This window comes from Lepisma saccharinum, chromosome 30 (genome assembly GCF_977018435.1).
Source record: "Lepisma saccharinum chromosome 30, izLepSacc3.1, whole genome shotgun sequence".
NCBI classification, from domain to species: domain Eukaryota; kingdom Metazoa; phylum Arthropoda; class Insecta; order Zygentoma; family Lepismatidae; genus Lepisma; species Lepisma saccharinum.
In genome coordinates, this window is record NC_139258.1 from 5,178,014 (window position 1) to 5,196,838 (window position 18,825).

At 40.3% G+C, this 18,825-nt stretch overlaps 1 protein-coding gene across 1 annotated transcript in view; it reads left to right on the forward strand.

Moving 5' to 3' along the window:
- LOC145981878 (uncharacterized) overlaps positions 1-18,825 on the forward strand; it is a 106,189-nt gene that overhangs the window by 13,522 nt on the left and 73,842 nt on the right. The window contains exons 6-8 of the mRNA XM_083115358.1: positions 2,626-2,680; positions 9,386-9,563; positions 14,808-14,982. Of these exons, the coding sequence (XP_082971484.1) occupies positions 2,626-2,680; positions 9,386-9,563; positions 14,808-14,982 (408 nt within the window). The remainder of the gene's footprint in view (positions 1-2,625; positions 2,681-9,385; positions 9,564-14,807; positions 14,983-18,825) is intronic.

Genomic DNA, 18,825 nt, shown 5'->3' on the forward strand with positions numbered 1-18,825 from the left:
GTGCCCGGTCGTCCAAGGGTTACCGCCCCCTCTGATGATCGATATATTGCTATAGTAGCCAAGCAGAATCGACGAGCAACCTCCACAACTGTTACATCCATGGTTGCAGCGGCACTTGGTAAGACAGAACTGTGCCCCAAAGGCTGCACATTAAGGGATTGTACGCCTGAGTACCACGTGTTTGTGTTGAACTAACCGTCCAAACCAGAGGGGCAAGATTAAAGTGGCGTCGTCAACATGTCAATTGGAGTGTGTCAGATTGGTGCAAAGTCCTGTTCACGGACGAGTCCAGATTTGCCCTGGAATCAGACGATAAGCGTGTAAGGCTCTGGAGAGAATGAGGCACATGCAATCATGCCAAGAACATTGTCGAACGTCACGCATTCAGAGGTGGCAGCGTCATGGTGTGGGCTGGAATTTCAATGGGATATCGCACCGGGCTGCACATCTTTAAAGGCAATTCTGTGACGGCTGCTCGGTATCAGGATGAAGTCCTAGATCCTATTGTGAGACTCTACGCTGCAGCAGTTGGTCCTGATTTCTTCCTTATGGATGATAATGCCCGTCCCCATCGAGCCAACATCGTTGACGAGTACCTGAAAAGTGAGGGCATTTCTCGTATGGAGTGGCCAGCATATTCCCCCGACCTTAATCCCATTGAAAACCTTTGGGATGCATTCTCTCTGCACGTTTACCTCCTCCAGCCAGTCTCAGAGAGTTGAAAACTGCCCTAATAGAGGAATGGCTATTGCTCGCATCTGCGATGGTTGATCACCTCATTGAAAGCATGGAAAATCATTGTAAAGTTTGTGTGAAGGTCCAGGGTGGTCACATACCATATTACTGTAAGTTTTGTTTTGTTTGTTTGCCTTTAAACATCATTATGTTAATGACCCAAATGTGACATCATATAACTTACGAAAAGTAAATATTTTTTTTCAACTTTGTACACAATTCTTTTCTTCAGTGCATAAACACATTTGCTACCTTCATGTTCAATTTTGTGTTAAGCTTTACTTTACCATTTTTATTGATTTTACCATCGCATGCTTAACTTTTGGAAGCATGTTTAGCTTGATGTTTCAGAACAGGAACTGTTGGATTGAGAGATAATATTAAAATTAGGCCTGAATAGAAACGAGGGTCGTTCAAAAAATAAGTTTCCCTATGTTGTAATATTTTTATTTTGTAATATATACATGCAAACTCTACATGCCTAGATAAGTTCATTCCTGTACTACTTTTCAACATGATCGCCTTGCACATTGATGCATTTGTCCCAACGCTGCATCAGCTTATCGAAGTCCGGGCTCAGGTCTTGCAACACTCGTCTTACTGCGGCCTGGACTCCCGCATCAGTTCGAAAATGCTGACTTTTCATTTGTGGGAAAAGATGGAATTCGCTAGGTGCTGAATCAGGGCTGTAAGATGGATGCTGTAGCCATTCCCACCCAATTCCCACCAATCTTGGCCTGGGTTTGCACCACCTTCTGACAATCTGCACAGACATTGCAGTGTCACCGTACACAGCAACCAGCTTCCTGTGGATGTTAAGCCATTTGCCCATTCGTACCAAATCACGGCATACACTTCTTCCTGACACCACCTGTCCAATATACGTGCACCTGCCATGCTGTCCTCCTCTCTAATGGTGCGAGCCCGGTATTTCACAATGTTCTGTCGTTTCTTTCCCCTCTGTGCATGCGCCTTCACGTCATCGGGTGAAATGCCTGTCGTTCCTTTGAGGCGACGGCTCATCAACCATGTAACAAATTTTATGGCACAGTGAAGCTTATTTATTGAACGGCCCTCGTATATTGGAAAGAAGTTGTTCTTGTATTCGGTCCATGGCTGTGGCTAGCAATATAAGCAAGACAGACAGGGTAGTAAGTTTGTTTTTTTGTAGATCATAATGTGAATTCATATCTGTAATAGAGTGCATGAAATACCATGCTGCTATTTCAGCGGATCCTAATGTAATGTATCTCTAGAAGCACATATTTTTGGTAAATAAAAAAGCAAAATTTCGGTACAAAAACTGAGTCAATTTCGGGTTCAAAAGCGGTAAATAAAATAAAATTTCGGTGTTATAGCGGTGAAAAAATGGATGAAAAGTGGTATATAAAAAGACATATTGGTTTTAAAATTGTGAATATAATCCTAAATTTGATTTAAAAACTACATTTATTCCACAAAATTAACATTTCACTTCTAATAGCACATTTATGTAGTTATCAGAGTATTAAGTTTATTTCTGTGTAAAGTAGTCCATTTTTGCTTCTCCAATATTAACAGCAGAATTAATCAATTTTCCGGGAATTGCATAACTCTCAGGATAATTCAGACCTCAGAAGGTGTCGCGTCTGTGAATAAACCCTGAATTTTGTGTTTAAGAGTTAATTTCGCTTTTTGCAGTTCATTTCGCATTATTTCGTGACAAAATATGGTCACAAAATGCATCTCACACCTTTCAAAAACATAAAAAATTAACACTACAATGTGTTTTTTCAAATTTCGTTTTTTCGTCAAAAACGAAATATGCATGACCCTATGTATCTCATATGCTTAATAAACATTTGTGTGTATTTTATGCATTATTTTTACACCTTTTTTTTTATTTTACAGAGCATGGTCCTTGTACTATCCGGAGACTGCCAGTGAGAACATGAGCTCGTCAGACGTAAGTAATAACTTATATTTCAACTTTGCTGGTGTTTTTGAAAATTAATAGAAGTTCACTGTAGATATATGCTCTTAAATAAAGTGCACTATACCGCGGGACATGAAACTGTGAACTTCATCTTCGCTCATCGCCTGGCAGCATGTCGCATGGCTTTCATCTCGACACCAACAGATGCAGTTCTTTTGATGTCAGTCATTCGGGAAAGTTTGCTGTTACTATCACCATGAGTGTTACTAATAGTGCTGAAACAAGAGAAAACATCTTGTACTGAATTTTTTAGAAAGTTTGCCTTGAAAACCGGGAATTATACTTGAATTTTACCAAGGTTCTGGAGTGTCCACCCTGCAAAGCCCAACACCTAACGGAGGACATGATTTTTATAGTGTACAGATTAATCTAGCCTGCCCTTAGTTTTGGTTAGTGTACAGATTAATCTAGCCTGCCCTTAGTTTTGATATGAGATTCTTGCTGATTTCACTTTGTCAATTTAGGCTGATGTTCATCCATTGGAAATTGGCTTAATTGCATCTCTACTGTTATACGAGGTTCATTTAAAAAGAAAAGGCAGATTGAATATAACAAACAATAAAAGAAGTGAAGAGGTTTCCTCGGGCAATCAGCCAGGTGATTTCCGGAAAGGCTTCCGAGCTTTCGAGAGGTAACGTCAATCTCAACTTCAGGGAATGAAGTCAGGGTGACATTATATGTATTTGGTGTGGGAGGGGTCCAGTGTAGGTGGCGGCTCAATCAGGTGGCATTTCTCCATCTGCGCTCCCAGTTTACTGTCGCTAACCAGGCTGGGTACAGTTCGAGTCCCGTGTCCCTGTTGAGGTTGTCCTTTTCCCCGTGTATGGCTATTGCTTCTTTCTTGAGACGGTCCCAGTAATTTGATGGTTTGTTGATGATCTCGGTGGTTGTGAAGTCAACTCTATGGCCCTCTGGAATTGAATGTTCTGCTAACCCTGATTTTTCGGGATGAAAATTCTTTATGTAGCTGGAGTGTTCTTTGCAGCGCTGTTCGATTGTCCTCCCCGTTTGTCCAATGTAGGCTTTACTGCAGGCACAGGCGATACGGTAAACCCCGGCTGTCTTCTGTCCTAGGTCGTCTTTAGGGTTTCGAAGTCGGCTTCTCACTTTTGATGGCGCTTTGTGGATCATCTTGATGTTGTGTTTTGAAAGAATGCAGCTGATGACTGCAGAGAGGTTACCGGTGTATGGGACGATGTCTGTCTTCTTGGTCATCAGGTGGATCCGAGTTTTTTCGTTGGTTGTTCTTGTGTGTTACTTTCTTTAGCGTCTTGTTGATAATGCCTTCACTGTATCTATTCTGTCTGAAGGATGTGCGCAGGTGTCTTATTTCCTCTTGAAGGTGCTCTGTGTCGCTGGTGGCGATGGCTCGGTGAAACAATGTTGAGAGTACGGTTGATTGCTGCAATGGTGAAAACTCTTGGCATTGAAGTATAGGTCGGTGTAAGTAGGTTTCCTGTATACGCTGTGTTCTAAGGTCCCGTTCGGTTTGCGTGTGATGAGGATGTCCAGGAATGGAAAGCTACCGTCGATCTCTGTCTCCATGATGAATTTGATGTTCTGGTGCAGGTTGTTGAGGTGATCCAGGAACGTCTGTAGCGCTGCTTCACCGTGCAGCCAGATGACAAAGGTGTCGTCTACATATCTATAAAATGCGGAAGGTTTCTGTGGAGCTGAACGGAGTGCCTTGTGTTCGAAGTTCTCCATAAAGAAATTGGCTATTGCTGGTGAGGGCGGGGATCCCATTTCCACTCCGTCGGTCTGTTCATAGTACTTGTCCTTGTAGCTGAAGTATGTTGAAGTTAGGGTATGTTTGAAAAGGCTAATGATATCTGGTGCAAAATGTTGCTCCAACAGTGTTAAAGAATCTTGAAGCGGCACTTTGGTGAAGAGCGATACTACGTCGAAGCTGACTAGAAGGTCTCTGGGAGAAGTTTGATGAGTTTTTAACATGGTGTTGGCACTTTCCCATCAGAGATTGGAGTTGTGCCGTTAGGAATTTGGCAAGTCTGTAGGTACGGCATCCAATTATGCTGACAATGAGTCTGATTGCCCAAGAAAACCCCTTCAATATTCGCTGCCAGGAAAGCTTCAAGAATTATTTCAATAAAAGAAGTTCAGCAACACCGTATTAGTGGTTACAAGCACTTAAATATCCACTTCATTTTTCAACATAGTCACCATTATTTTCAAAGCACTTTTGGTACCGTTGAACAAGGTTTTTTTTATACCCTGTGCATGGAAGTTCGCCGCCTGAGAGTTGAGCTAGTCCAACACTACCGGTATCAATAACTCAGTTTCTTCAAATCTTTGAAACGCAAGCCACCTCTTGATGTACAGGAAAACATGATAGACACTAGGTGCAGGTTTCAGACTATTCGAGGAGTGATCAAAAAGTTCCCATCCGAACCTCTGACTCATCTATAGAGTGAGAGCAACATTGTGTGGTCTTGCATTGTCATGGATAAGGACATTTCCTGAGTGCAGATTCCACTTCGTTGGTTTTGTATGGCATGCCTGGTTTGTATTGTGTTTCGCAGTATGCCTGTGATGTGATTGTCCCCAGATCCAGGAAATTCCCCACAGCACACTTTGTTGATTCCAGAAAACAGCTGCCATGACTTTTCGTGCAGATGGAATGCACGAAACCATTGCCGTACTTTTCCTTCACTCATTACACTCGGACCATACACTTCACACAATTCTCCATGAATTTCAGCTGCATTATGACCTTTGGCATTAAGAAATCGAATCACAGACCGTACTTCTAGTAGGGTGGAATTAGCTTAAATTTTGCTCCAACGCGGAAAGTAATACTAAAGAAAAGATTTTTTTCCAGGATTGTTCCCCAATGTTAGAAACTCAAATTCAAAATGTCAAATGATGGAAGCTTGGGGAAATCATTTTGTATGAGTACCAGTCAATAATTAGTGAAATTAGCGAAAAATTTGCTCCAAGCCGGAATTAAATACTATAGAGAAGATTTTTGATAGGAATGTTCCCTAATGTTAGGATGACTAAAATCCAAAATGCCAAAAGATGGAAGCTTGGGGAAATCATTTTACATACGAGGGTCAGTCAATACGTATCTGCACTTTGCTGTAATTTTCTTTGGGGTATGTTAATGGAATGTGTTTAGTGTATATGTGATCTTCACAACCTTACAGGGTAAAAATGGCCGCACCCTCCATTTGTACCAAAGAAGAACAGCGATCAGTAACATGTCTTTTGTGGTCTGAAGGTGTATCAAGAACTGAAATCTACCGAAGGCTTGCGTAACAATATAGAGCATTAATGTGCAGATGGTTTGCCAGTTCATTGTTAGTTACTCGTGGCTTAGAATCATGCTATGGACCTGTTCCATGTGAGTAGTGGATGTGAATAATCATTCTGCTGCTCCTTCGAGCTTGACACCTGTCCAACCATTTTTAAACTTCTCAATTCATTCGAAAACATTTCATCGTGCTTAACACTTCTCCAATATTGTGATGCAAGCAAGTGTATTTCGTTCCCTGGCAATCTCATCTCTGCCAGCTGAAGTAATCTTGTCTAAGAGTTGTCAACCTTCACTACGTGTTAAGTCACACAATTTGGCATTATGACCGCATTGTTCTCTCATTAGGTCGAAATTCGATTGTGGATGTGTTATGCATTCCTCTTCTCATCCTTCTCAACTTCGTATCCTCAATGCTGTTCATTGTGCTGGTATTCATCAGTGTCCCGTTGTATTTCGTACCGGTCGAATCTCTACTTGTTTATGGAGGTATTGGGTCCTCGTCATCTCTACAAAGGCAACTTATTCTTCATTAGTGCCACCACTTGCCCTCGATGCAATCCCATCTATCACCACAGTCTCTGACGAAAGAAGGTTGACTGTGTATCGTGTATCGTCTTCATCCTCATGCCACAAGGCCACTCTTGTGTTTATGCAGAAGAGATCCCCAGTACTTGGGGTTGATAGTGATCTGCTTTGAACCTTCCGCTTTTTCAGTCTCTCCTCACTTACAAATTACCTGCATGACCCATTAACCCGTCTCTTAACTTCTCTCCCAAAGGCAGAGGCACCTACGTTTTTTTTATTATTGTTTTTTTTACGCACCACCCTGTATTTCTACAATTCGGACTTTACACTATTGCAGCTACTGCTACAATTCATGAATGAGAAACAACCTTTTGATAAAGCTTTGTGTTCTTCATAACATTCAGGTCTCCCCGATGGCACAGTGGTAGCGTAGTCACTCTGTAATCAAGGGATCCCGGGTTCGAGACCCGTTGGAGAGGCACACAGTAGTTCGGATCTCACTTTAAACTGTAGGTCCAGTCCAGATTAGACTTAACCGTGTATAAAGTGGACTTAAAACACCAACTCAATCAATCAATCTTCATAATATTCATGGCAAAGCCTATTTAGTCTCTATTATTGTTCCTTAGATATCTAGATTTGCCCAAGGCCTACGGTTTTAGCATTCTGGCTATTAACCCATTAGTGCATAAAGTTTACTAATAATGTTTTTTGTATTTTTTTCATAATTTTGGTACTCATGGGTTCCAAATTTGAAACAAATTCCATAATTTCTGTTTTATTGTTGGTAACAATGGAACTACGAGGTGTGCAATATATTGCACGCTATGCATAGTTAACATGTGTATTGTTTATTCACATCACAATTAAGAACTTGGTTTCAACTCAGAACATTTTTTCACTGAAACCTATGACTTTACTTAATACTACCAATTGTTACAAGCTTTAACCATTTTCAGACTTTAACGTTTTTTTAATAATAACAATAATTATAATCATATATTATAACTGGTTATCAGTTTTTACGTGGTACTGTAGGAAACACTCAGGATGGAGTCCCACGTTACATTTGTTACATACGTATTTATCTCTCCATGAACACTTTTCATTTGCCATCTCCTGACTTTAGGTAATTTCACTGGCCAGTGATTCATCCTGTCATACCGCTCATCGACTAATGGAGTTGCTCTTGCTTTCCCTGGTGTGTAGCTTTTCCAAACATTTTTAACAATGCAAGAGCTATGTATCTTCGAAAAGAGAGAAGGGATTCCGTATTGTTTCTTGAATTCATCTTTTTAGCCAAAATCCAAGCGTTGGAAACAGAAACATCCAAAAAATATGCAAATATGTTCCACCAGCACTTTTTCTGCCTAATTCGTGTGGGGTAGGCATCTACATTTTGGTCCATTTGGTCCACTCCTCCCATCTCTTTATTTTAGCGTGACTGTAATTTTTGCTCTATTTGCCTGGCTTGGCCAATTGAGAGTTCCTCAAAGTTTGTAACTAGGTTAACGACGATATTGTCGTTCCACCGTACAAGAAGTACATCATCACACGAACAATAATCATGCTCTCCTCTATCCTTCTTTCTCATGTCCTTCTTTTCCACTAGAGTGCATTTCATTGTTCTTCCATCCTGTATTGTCCCTGTAGCGCATATGCCATATGCAGATAGCTCTTTCATAGGACCTACAGAGGTGAAATAATTGTCAAAAAAAAAAAAACTTTATGCCCTGCATTTGGAGGAATATCAGCTGATTTTATAAAAGATAACACAATATGTATAGGCCGCAGACTTCAGAAATCCCCAGAGGAAATAGTCCGGCGGAGTGAGATCGGGAGACCTGGGCGGCTATAGTGGCTTCGTAATGATGCGGCGTGACTTTTTGATCACTCGGTAGATTTTCGTGCACATTCAACCTTAAAAAAGGAAAAATCTTTTTTAGAAAAAAGTACATATGCACGTATTGATAAATTAGTGTTTGAAGTAAAAAACGAGAACAGTATATGCCCTCTTTATGAATAAATTTCATTATTTTCTGACAAGCTACATACATTGTTGTATAACAAGGCTCAACAATTACATAAAGAAATCATGAAGGAAAAGCTAGTGCAACATTTCAAGCAGAATGCAAGCCACAATAATGAAACAATGGCTTTCAAAGAGGTTGGTATGCATAGCGTACGATATATTGTACACCTAACTTTATTGATTCCAGATATCTATGTAAACCGATTCTTTGTGCAAATATTGACTGTACACAAACATGCAATACGCAGCTTCCTGGTAAACAAAAAATAGTTACATGAAATGTAAAATGAAATTTATAATTTGAAATTTGCTTACCCAGTGCGTGTTACTTGAAAACCTCTTTCAGACATTTTTAAAACTTCTTCTTCTTCTTCAGCTTCAAGAATCACAATTGCCAGGACGTTATTAAAAATGTGATTCTTGATGTTCCGAAAACCTTCTTATACAAATACAGAATAATTTTAAGAATTTGAAAGAAGAATAGAAGAATATTAATGAATGTACAATATATTGCACACTATGCACTAATGGGTTAAGTTGTCCTGAAGTAGATGAACAACACCTCCATAGATCATTTCTTTAGTAATTACTTCCGGGTCATATCCTAATTCCACCCTACTACTTCTCTTGGGCAGGATTGCACAATCGTACAGCTATTTTAACACTGTAACTAATGGATATCCAACAGCTGACTGGCGAAAATATGACTACTGGGTCGCCAATGGACTAGTTGATGTTTCTGTGCAGGCGCGAGTCGCTTTTTTACGATTAATCAGCCCTTACTTTTGAAATGCACCTCGTATGAAATTTTACTCACAATACACATATTTTCTCTTTTCAGTCGGAAGATATGGAGGATGAGACACCAGAGGCTGAAGAGTACATGGTGGTTGATGGCTTCACAATGGACGGAGATGACTTTGATTTTAATATCTGCCTCAAGAAGAAGCGTTGGCGCCAGAAGGAGGCAGAGGTTCGGGCAGCAATGAAGCAGCCAAAGATATCTGACATGTTTGAAGGTTAGTGTGCATATAGTAAAAAATAATCTAATAATTACTGTAATAATATATACAGGGTGTCTCACTTGCTCTAGGCCCCAGATTTTCACATATAGAAATGAAAGTAATGGTTGTAATGTAATAAAATTTGCTACGGATATAACTTGGATTGTGTGAAGCATGGTGACATCAAAGAAAATTTTGGAAGTGATCGCCTTGAGCATCAAGGCATGCCTGCACACGTCTCTCCATGTTATGGAAGACTGCCGCCAACGCATCAGAAGGCACATCATCAATTTCCTGCCGAATGTTGTCTTTCAGTTGCATAAGAGTCCATGGCTTGTTGCGATATACTTTCCCTTTCAGCAAGCCCTATAAGAAGAAGTCCAGTGGGGTAAGATCCGGCGATCATGGTGGCCAAAGTCCCTTTGAAATGACACTATTTTCAAAGAAAGACTCAATTTTGTTCATGCTGATGTTGTGACTTACTTGGCGAGGCCATCAATCTGTTTTTTCACATCCCGCAGAGTTCTTTCTGGCAGTGTTGGACATCCACCTCCATGGACATCCAACAATGTTCCTGTTGTTTCAAGTTTCTTCACCAAATATTGACTTTGCAGGCAGTTTCCAAACTCCAAACTGAACTGTACATTGCCGCTGGCACTGCTTTATGGACTCCGTTTTCCAGTACGTGTGGACGATAAACACACACTCTTCCACTGTATACCACACTGGACTCTGACTTACCCTGTGGCCGTGTGGTTAGCACATCGTGCTGCGATGCCAAGAGTTCCGGGTTCGAATCCCACTCAGGCTGGGTTGTTTGTGAATGTCCATTCATCAATTTCATCACTCATCCCCATCTTCGCAAATTAGCCAAGAGGCAAAAAATGCGAAGTAAAATAAACCAAATCAATAAATCAAAGCACATTGGACTTTGTATCAGGTGCTTCACAAGAAAAATGCATATAAGACCATATCAAATTGCTGACTCGCTCACGCGTAGAACGACTGTGGCGCTCATTCGCATGATTTCACCATGCTTCTCACACACCAAGGTATATGCTTAGCAAATGTTATTAAATTACAACAATTACTTTGATTTATATAATCAAAATTCTGGGGATGAGAGTGAGTATTTTGTGATAGTATATCTCTTTTTGCCATTTTCCTTCCAGTTTCTTGTGGCAGAGTGGTTAGCACAGTGCACTACGATGCCAGGGGTCCCAGGTTCGAATCCTGGGCATGAGTGTTCTCTGTGACTATCCCTTCATCAATTTCATCATTTCAACATTCATCCTCATATGCGCGATTAGCCAAAAGTGGTATAAATGTGAAATAAAATAAACAAAATCAATCAGCAATAGTTTCCTGCAAAATAAATTCTTGACTTGACAAGTATAAATGAGTGAACCAAGTTGTGGATTTTTGCCTATTTGCCTTTTTTTTCCTTTATAGTCTCCTTGTGCTGAAGAATGTAAGCCTTCGTTGATGTTGAAGTGATTGAAATCTGGTATTAGCCAGATTTGTGGGTCTCAAGATCTTTGGAAATACCAAATGTCGCTTATTAATCAGGATAAGCAAACTGGACAACTTGTTGGAGACTCATACTTGGATGCCAAACCACCCCTTTTTTCTTTTTCACCTGAAGGCTTGTGGGAGTCAATCAGTACTAATTTGCTTTTGTGCTTGTGTGTAAGGAAGTATGTAGTTATCTGTTTAGATATCGTGTTCATGTGTTTAAAAATGCCAAAGCACAAAGCGGCCAAAAGAGTATGCATTAGAAAATGGATTGCTGCAGAAGCTTGTTTTACCACCAATTTGATTTGTTTTTCGTTATTTAATCCTTTTCTCCTCTTTTGGCTAATCGCAACTATGAGAATAAGTGGTATGAAATTGATGAAGTGACGGACAGTTACAAAGAAAAACCATGCCCAGGTTGGGATTCAAACACGGAACCCCTGGGGTCGTAGCCATGCTGTACTAGAGACTGACAAGTTAAGTCCCGATATGCGCAGATTGCTGCGGAGCACTTCCTATTACATCATCATCCCCACCACTCTTCTACGTACTGGTCTGGCCTTGAGAGTACGAGTGGTGCCAACTCAGCAACATTAAGCTAAAACAAATATGACAAACTATTTTTACCGGCTCATATCAGTTTATCAGTGGTTCATTTGATTTAATCCGGCCTTTGAAAATGCGTGCAGTGCGCGGATCGTAAACTGTAGAATTACGCACATGCGTTAAGGTTTATAACGAAGAGAAACTTCTGGTGAATTACTTCATTTTCTGAATGTGACATCGAGCAGTTTCCAGGGTTTTTTTTAAAGCCATGTGGGGTGGGTGTTCTTTTGTTTATCGTACAACAATCGCTACGAGAAGGCAATCTGATAACACGCTTGCCTGTGATATTTTTTAAAGCTCTGAAATGTTCTTGCTCTTTACTCTTGGCTGCATATTTTTGAAATGCAAAAATCAAATCATGTCGGGTCCAACGAAATCCACAATCTGCTCTGGAAGGCCCCTTAGAGGACAGGCCAGATAAATTGTTTACAATGTTGCAACATATTTGCGAAATCAGAAGGAGTTACATAAACTTAAATATAATGTTGTCGAGTCCACAAGCGCCGCCACGGGAGTATCTAATTGGATGGTTTCTCAAGTTTTAAAATAATTGGATTGATTTGTTGTTTTAAGTCCACTTTATGCACAGTAAGGGTAATCGGGACTGGACGTGCAGTTTAAAGTGGGATCCGAACCACTATGTGCCTCCACCGGGAATCAAACCCGGCACCCTTTGATTACAAGGCGACAACGCTACCACTGCGCCATCGGAGAGGCCAAGTTTTAAAAGAAGGAAAAGAGTCGTTGGCAAAAGGTGAGCTGAAGTTCTGTACTCCAACAGATAGAAAACAGCCCAGGAAAAAGCAAATACAAATTTTGTTGAAAATCCTCAGACCATTCCGCTCCGTCCAGGTTGCAACACTGTGAACGAACGTCGCTGTGAAGAATGGAGTGGGGAAATGTGGTGCGAGATGTGCAACAGCTATTTGCAGCATCTTGTTTTTAAACTTGTCAAGTTATAACCACTCTGCCATGGAGGTCGGCCCCACTGGAAAAAAAAATAAGGTTGGCTACTCACTGAGATTCCTTGAATTCTGGGAATTATGCGTGAATTATTAGGTCTAGGAGTTATGCGTGGATTCTGGTTGAATTTTTCTCTGTAGACTTGAAAAATTGCAACTTTTATTAATCCATATCCCATTCAATTTATACATATTGATGAATGCCCTGACGCAAGTTTTTCACAGTTTATATTATACTTTTATCGAGGAAGAAAAAGAAAGCTACGCGAAAAATAAAACAGAATTTTCTCAATATGTTTACTTTAAAAAATAAGTATGGAGAAACTAGTAACTGTTATCCGCGAAGCTGTTTTTTTCTTTTTCGATTAATTTCAGTGGCCACTGCCACCATCCTCGTTGGAACTTGCTGTACTGTTGCTTGGCGTGCGTCTTTTGTTTGTAGTTCTCTGGCTGCCGCTAGGTGCGCTGTTGTTAACTGTGCGTCTGGGTCTGTTTCGTCTGCTATTTCCGGGCGATAACTGTTGTAGTAGGGGAATCCAAGTGTGGTGCGCTTGCCCGCAGTCGATGTTTAGCTCATGCGGGAAGTGCATTATGGCGTGCGTTTCCTTGATTTTGGTGTCTATGAGCGTGTGGGCAGTGTGTTTGACTTGAACCTTTTGAATTTTATGGCTATTGTATTTGATATGTTTAGCAAGACCAGTAGTGGGTTCTGCTTTTTTCGCATCTGCTAGGTGCTGTTCAATTCGTTCATTGACAGATCTGATGGACCTGCCGATGTAATGAGCCTTGCATTCACACTCTGCATCGTATACACCTGGGTTATCAAGGGGGGGAGAGGAAGTACCGATTGTGTTTGTTCAGTTTATCAGCTATTTTGGAATTGGGTTTGTGCGCTACTTTGATGCCATATGGGAGAAGGGCTTTGGATATGCGGTTGGAAGTGGTGGGATGGTAGGGGAAGGCAAACCATTTATATTGGCCGCTGGAGGTTGATTGTGGCTGGGTTGCTTGCGGATTGTGGTTGGTTTGACGTGGCATGTAGCAATAATACGTGCCAAAGAAGGAGCCTGAAGAAGGAGCAGTAGACCCCGAGACGTTGCTTTTACAAACGGAACATACTCACATAACGTAAGTAAACGGTTTTGGTATATTTTATGAAATACTTACTGTTTACTAAAGTGAGTAATTCGCACCTGTGCAAATATGAAAGTACCATTGTAAACAAAGTTAAAATCTCTCGCCCGTCTGCTTGAATTTCGTGTTTTCAAGAACTGGCTTCCATCGTGGCTGCTTGAAGCCACAATTCAGCAGTTTGTGACAAAGGGGAAACACACCTCATGCCAAAAAAAAAAAATCAAGTGATTTAAATTAGCCAGGTTGTGCTAACCTAGCTTCCCTGCAAATGAGAATTTGATTCAAACTATTGTCAATTCTTTGCGAAACAATTTTTGTGTTTGTGTGTAATTAGCACAATGGGTAAGACAAGTTCATTTCTTCAGAGAACTTTCGGTTAAAATGGTGCAAGTTGTTTTTCATCACTTGTGAAAAATTGTGCATGGAACTGAGGCGTTTGTTCAAATTAGCACAAGTTCTTTTTTTGAGAATTATTTTAAGTTACGATTCCCCGCAAATGTACTAATAGTTTGTTAGTTTTTAGCGCACTTTCATGTATAAACTGAAGTGCTAATACAGTATAACTGTGCACTGGAAGAAGATGATTTAAATACGTTTATGTTCATTGCCTATTTTAATGTCTTTATATGTTTTAGGGTGCCTTTTAGGTGCCTATTTCTATCATTTTTGGTGCCTATTTGAGAGGCTTTAAGTGCCTATAAATCCACCCTAGTCATAACCATCAATTTTAATGCTAAAGACATCCCTGTGAATGTGCACGCATGCCATGAAAGCGTATGGTGGAATAAGGCTGTACAGAGCTCCACATATTCTTGATCTCGGCCATAGTGGGGATATAAAAAAAGGAGGTGGGGGAAGTAAGCCCGCCTCCACCTGCATACTTTCGAGGGTATGTGCTTAATTAATATCCTGGTACCTTTCAGTAAACCCCGCTCCATTTATACTGTTAATATGCAAGTGACTTAGTATCAAATTACTTGTCGTGTAACCTTACTTTTATTGTTTTCGATGATATTTATATGTTGCCATACTGTTATTTCAGGGACTGTTAAAGATCACCCTCAGCAGATCTTCAGCAATTCGGGTGCGTCAGGAATCTTAACAAATGATCTCGTTAGCATAATGGGGACTGCCGAGGAGACCGGAATCAGCGCCGAACCCATTGATGACAACATCTATCAGTGGTCCGTTCGTCTCTCGAAGTTTGATCCAAAGAGGTAAAAATAGTATTTTCTTTGTGCTGAAATGTACTAGGGAATTTTTTCTTGTAAGTACGCGTTGCATGCATTGTAGAATTATTTCTCTTGTAGTCGACGGTTGTTACAATCATAAAAACACAATTTGTGGCAATGTTTCAGAAGAACACACGTTTGCTTGTACTGGGTGACCCACTTAAAAGTGGTACACCTAACATTCATTCTGGTGTTCACAAATAAATGGGTGGAATCAGATTAATGTAGTTGCCTACACTGAAATATCGCATTACTTGAAGTCACACGTAATTGTTGAGTTGCGTTTGACAGTTTAAAAGTGATTGTTTGCTGAGATTGTTGTGCAAAAGTTTGCAGAGAAATGGTGCAGTTTGCAATTGAACACCGGATAGATATTGTTGAATTTTACATAAAGACAGGGTCCATTAAAGAGACTAAAGAATAAAGACAGGGTCCATTAAAGAGACTAAAGAAATGTTTGTGGTGAAATACGTTGGTATGAAGCCTCCTACAACCAATGCAATTCAAAAGATGTATAACAAATGGAGGACTACAGGATCCGTTAGTAATGTTTTGAAGAAGCATCCCACAGTGAAGACCCCGGTGGTAATGGACAGAATTCGCAGTAACATATTGAGAAGCCCCAAGAAATCGATACGAAGATTATCTCAACAAGTTGGTGTATCCCACACAACATGCCATCGTGTACTAAAAGAGCTCCATTTCCGACCATTTCGTGTGACCGTAGTGCATGAATTGAAAGAACCAGACAAAGCTAAACGAGTTACTTATTGCAACTGGATGTTATCTTCGATTGCTTATGGTTACTTGGATCCTATGCTCTTCTTCATGACAGATGAAGCTTGGTTTCATCTTTCTGGTTACATCAACTCACAGAATTGTAGATTTTGGTCACAGGATAACCCACACGTCGTGCATGAGGAACCTCTTCACCCAGAGAAGATAGGCGTTTGGTGTGCAGTGTCGCGAACGTGCATTATCAGACCAATTTTCTTTGAAGACACTATCAACAGCGAAAGATATCTGCAGATATTTGAGTCGTTCTATGCACAGTTAACAGAAAATGAAAAAAAGACACGGCGTCTTTCAACAAGATGGTGCCACTGCCCACACCTCCAACCAGAGTATGACCCGTATAAGTGAAGTGTTTCCCGAAAACAGGCTTGTCAGCAAAAACCTTTGGCCTCCGCGATCGCCGGACTTAACATCTTGTGATTTTTATTTATGGAGAGCTCTGAAAGGAAAAGTGTACGCTAATAACCCTCATACGATAGACAAACTGAAAGAGAACATCACAAACGAGATAAATAACATCTCCCCTGAAGAATTACGACGTGTTTCTCAAAACATTGTACTGCGAGCGCAGCGATGCCTGGATGCTGGTGGATGGCACTTTCAGCATTTGTTATAAACCAGACAGTTTTACAGTTTTACACAGTAAGTGTACCTAACCTAACATAAGATGTGAAAATGTAATTATATGATGACACATGTCTTGAAACTCTGCAGTATTTACATATGAAAAAACAATTCAACTAGTATGAAAAGCAGTCAGTGAGTCGTACCACTTTTAAGTGGGACACCCGGTATAACTGATAACTGTATCTTTAATGAAACTAAAAATAAATGTCTGATGAAGGGAGCGTGTGCTCTCCTGAAACATCTCAACAAATTGTGTTTCTATGCTTGTAACAATTGTAGACAAGAGAAATAATTGTACTAGGGAAACTTGTGAAGTTACACAATCTGACAATTAGGTAATTAGACTGATTTTTATAGTGTCCCACATATGCATTCTATCTGTGAAAGAACGTGTTTGTGGTCCATAATATACAACCTGGCAACACCTCATGAACTTACGATGGGCATGCTAGAAATTATCCCACCTTGTCGTGAGAGAGGTGTAAGGGTGTCGTCACGTAATTGCCATGGAGCTGCACACAAGTTTCATGAAAACTGCTTCTGGGAAAAACATTTCTTGAATTCCAATGTTGTGGAGGACGAAACAGTATTCTCACTACGATCCTCCTAAGGAATGACAAATCTCAGAATGGAAGTTGCTAAATTTACCAAGAGGCAAGAAAATGCAGCTCTAAAATTCGGAGGTGAAGACAGGTTTTTTTTTTTTCTTCACAGCAGAACCATCATTCATTCATTCTATGTATTTGTTCCAGAAGGTGGAACTAATTGGTTGTTGCGATTGTAGTGCTCTGAATGATTATGAAAGAGAACTGAACATGTCAGACCTCAGTATCCTGATCCTAGCACTGGTTCTCCAGATATTCCTAGTCCAAAAAAAGTGATTGTGTTCAATCACCCTCTCTACTCGCCAGATTTATCCCCCTGGCATTATTTCCTGTTCCTGAAAGTGATACTGCTGCTGTAATTACTCATGTTTGATGTGCACCGAAACATCCAACAGGTTGTGACATCCAATCTTCAAGTCATACCAGTGTAAACTTACTAACGACTCTCTCATTACTTAATTGTCGGTCAGTAATACAGGGAGGTTATTTCAGTCGTTCACCGCCAGCGTGACGGCCGTTCCGCGGACTCTTCATGCAACAGGTCCCGGCAAATTGCGTTCAGGAAGTCCGTAACAGAAACCGCTTGTTTTGTAATGTTTCCACTTTTCACAATTACAGTTACAATTACAATTGAAATAAGCACGTACCTTGTCGCACGGATGCAGGAAAAGGTGTCCTCCCAAATACAAATATTTCTGGCACCTTATTTCTGACATCTAATCTTAGATTAGTCATCGCTACTTTATTCTCAGTTGTCGCGACAGCGCCTGCAGCTTATCGGGGGTTGGGTGAGTTGTCAGCCGCGAGAGGGCGCTTCATACTGCACGTGTCGGCAGTGATGCCAACCGTAGGGACATGTCCCTACGCATAGGGACTTTTCACTAAATTTCGCCCGCGTAGGAACGTAGGGACAGATTTTGCCAAATGAGGGAAAACGTAGGTACTTTTTTCAATCTTGGTAAATTACATTTTATGAATTAGTTTATCTGGATACTTTAGCGAGGAGGAGAAAAAAGAACTAACTAACAGATCTCCATCAGAATTTTGGAACATGTTATTGGTTACCAAAAACTTTCAAGGCAAGTTCCTTTTTGAAAACATTTCCACTCTCGCGAAAATAGTGCTAACATTGCCGCATTCTAACGCGGAAACGGAAAGAATATTTTCAATGTTAAGTGATACAAAAACAAAAAAGGGAAATAAAATGGGACCAAAATTGTTAAAGAATGCAGGAAATACAGCATCACCAACCAACATCTATCTCTTCACAGCAGCAGCATGTATGACTTCAAATAACATAATCAACAGTAAACGACTCAACGTTATTCATTAGGGGTGTGCTGGATTCTTTACTTTAAAAAGTCGTTAATTCTCGACGTTTTCTGCCTTGTAAGTTTCTGGAACTTATCGAAAGTTGTAAGTTTTTATTCTAGAAATGCAAAAACAATCACTTAAAGTGAAAATGACTTGTAAAATTCGAGATTTCCAGTGCTTCGGGAAATTTCGAACATTTCCCGTCCAGAAAATTTTCCGACTTGGTCGGGAAATTGCAAATTTTTCAGTCCCTAATGTCGGGATTTAAAAAAATTACCGTCCCGATCCCGTCCCGACCCAAAAAATTCTGTCCAGCACACCCCTATTATTCATTAAGGCAAGAATTTACAATACCGGACCCTTCTGTAATTTCTATGCTACGTCTTATACTCACGAAATAATTATTCGTGATTATTTATCTCAAGTTAACATGTTGGGGTGAGGGGGAAAAAATGTTCATTAACGTGTAGAAGTTGTAAAATAAGCT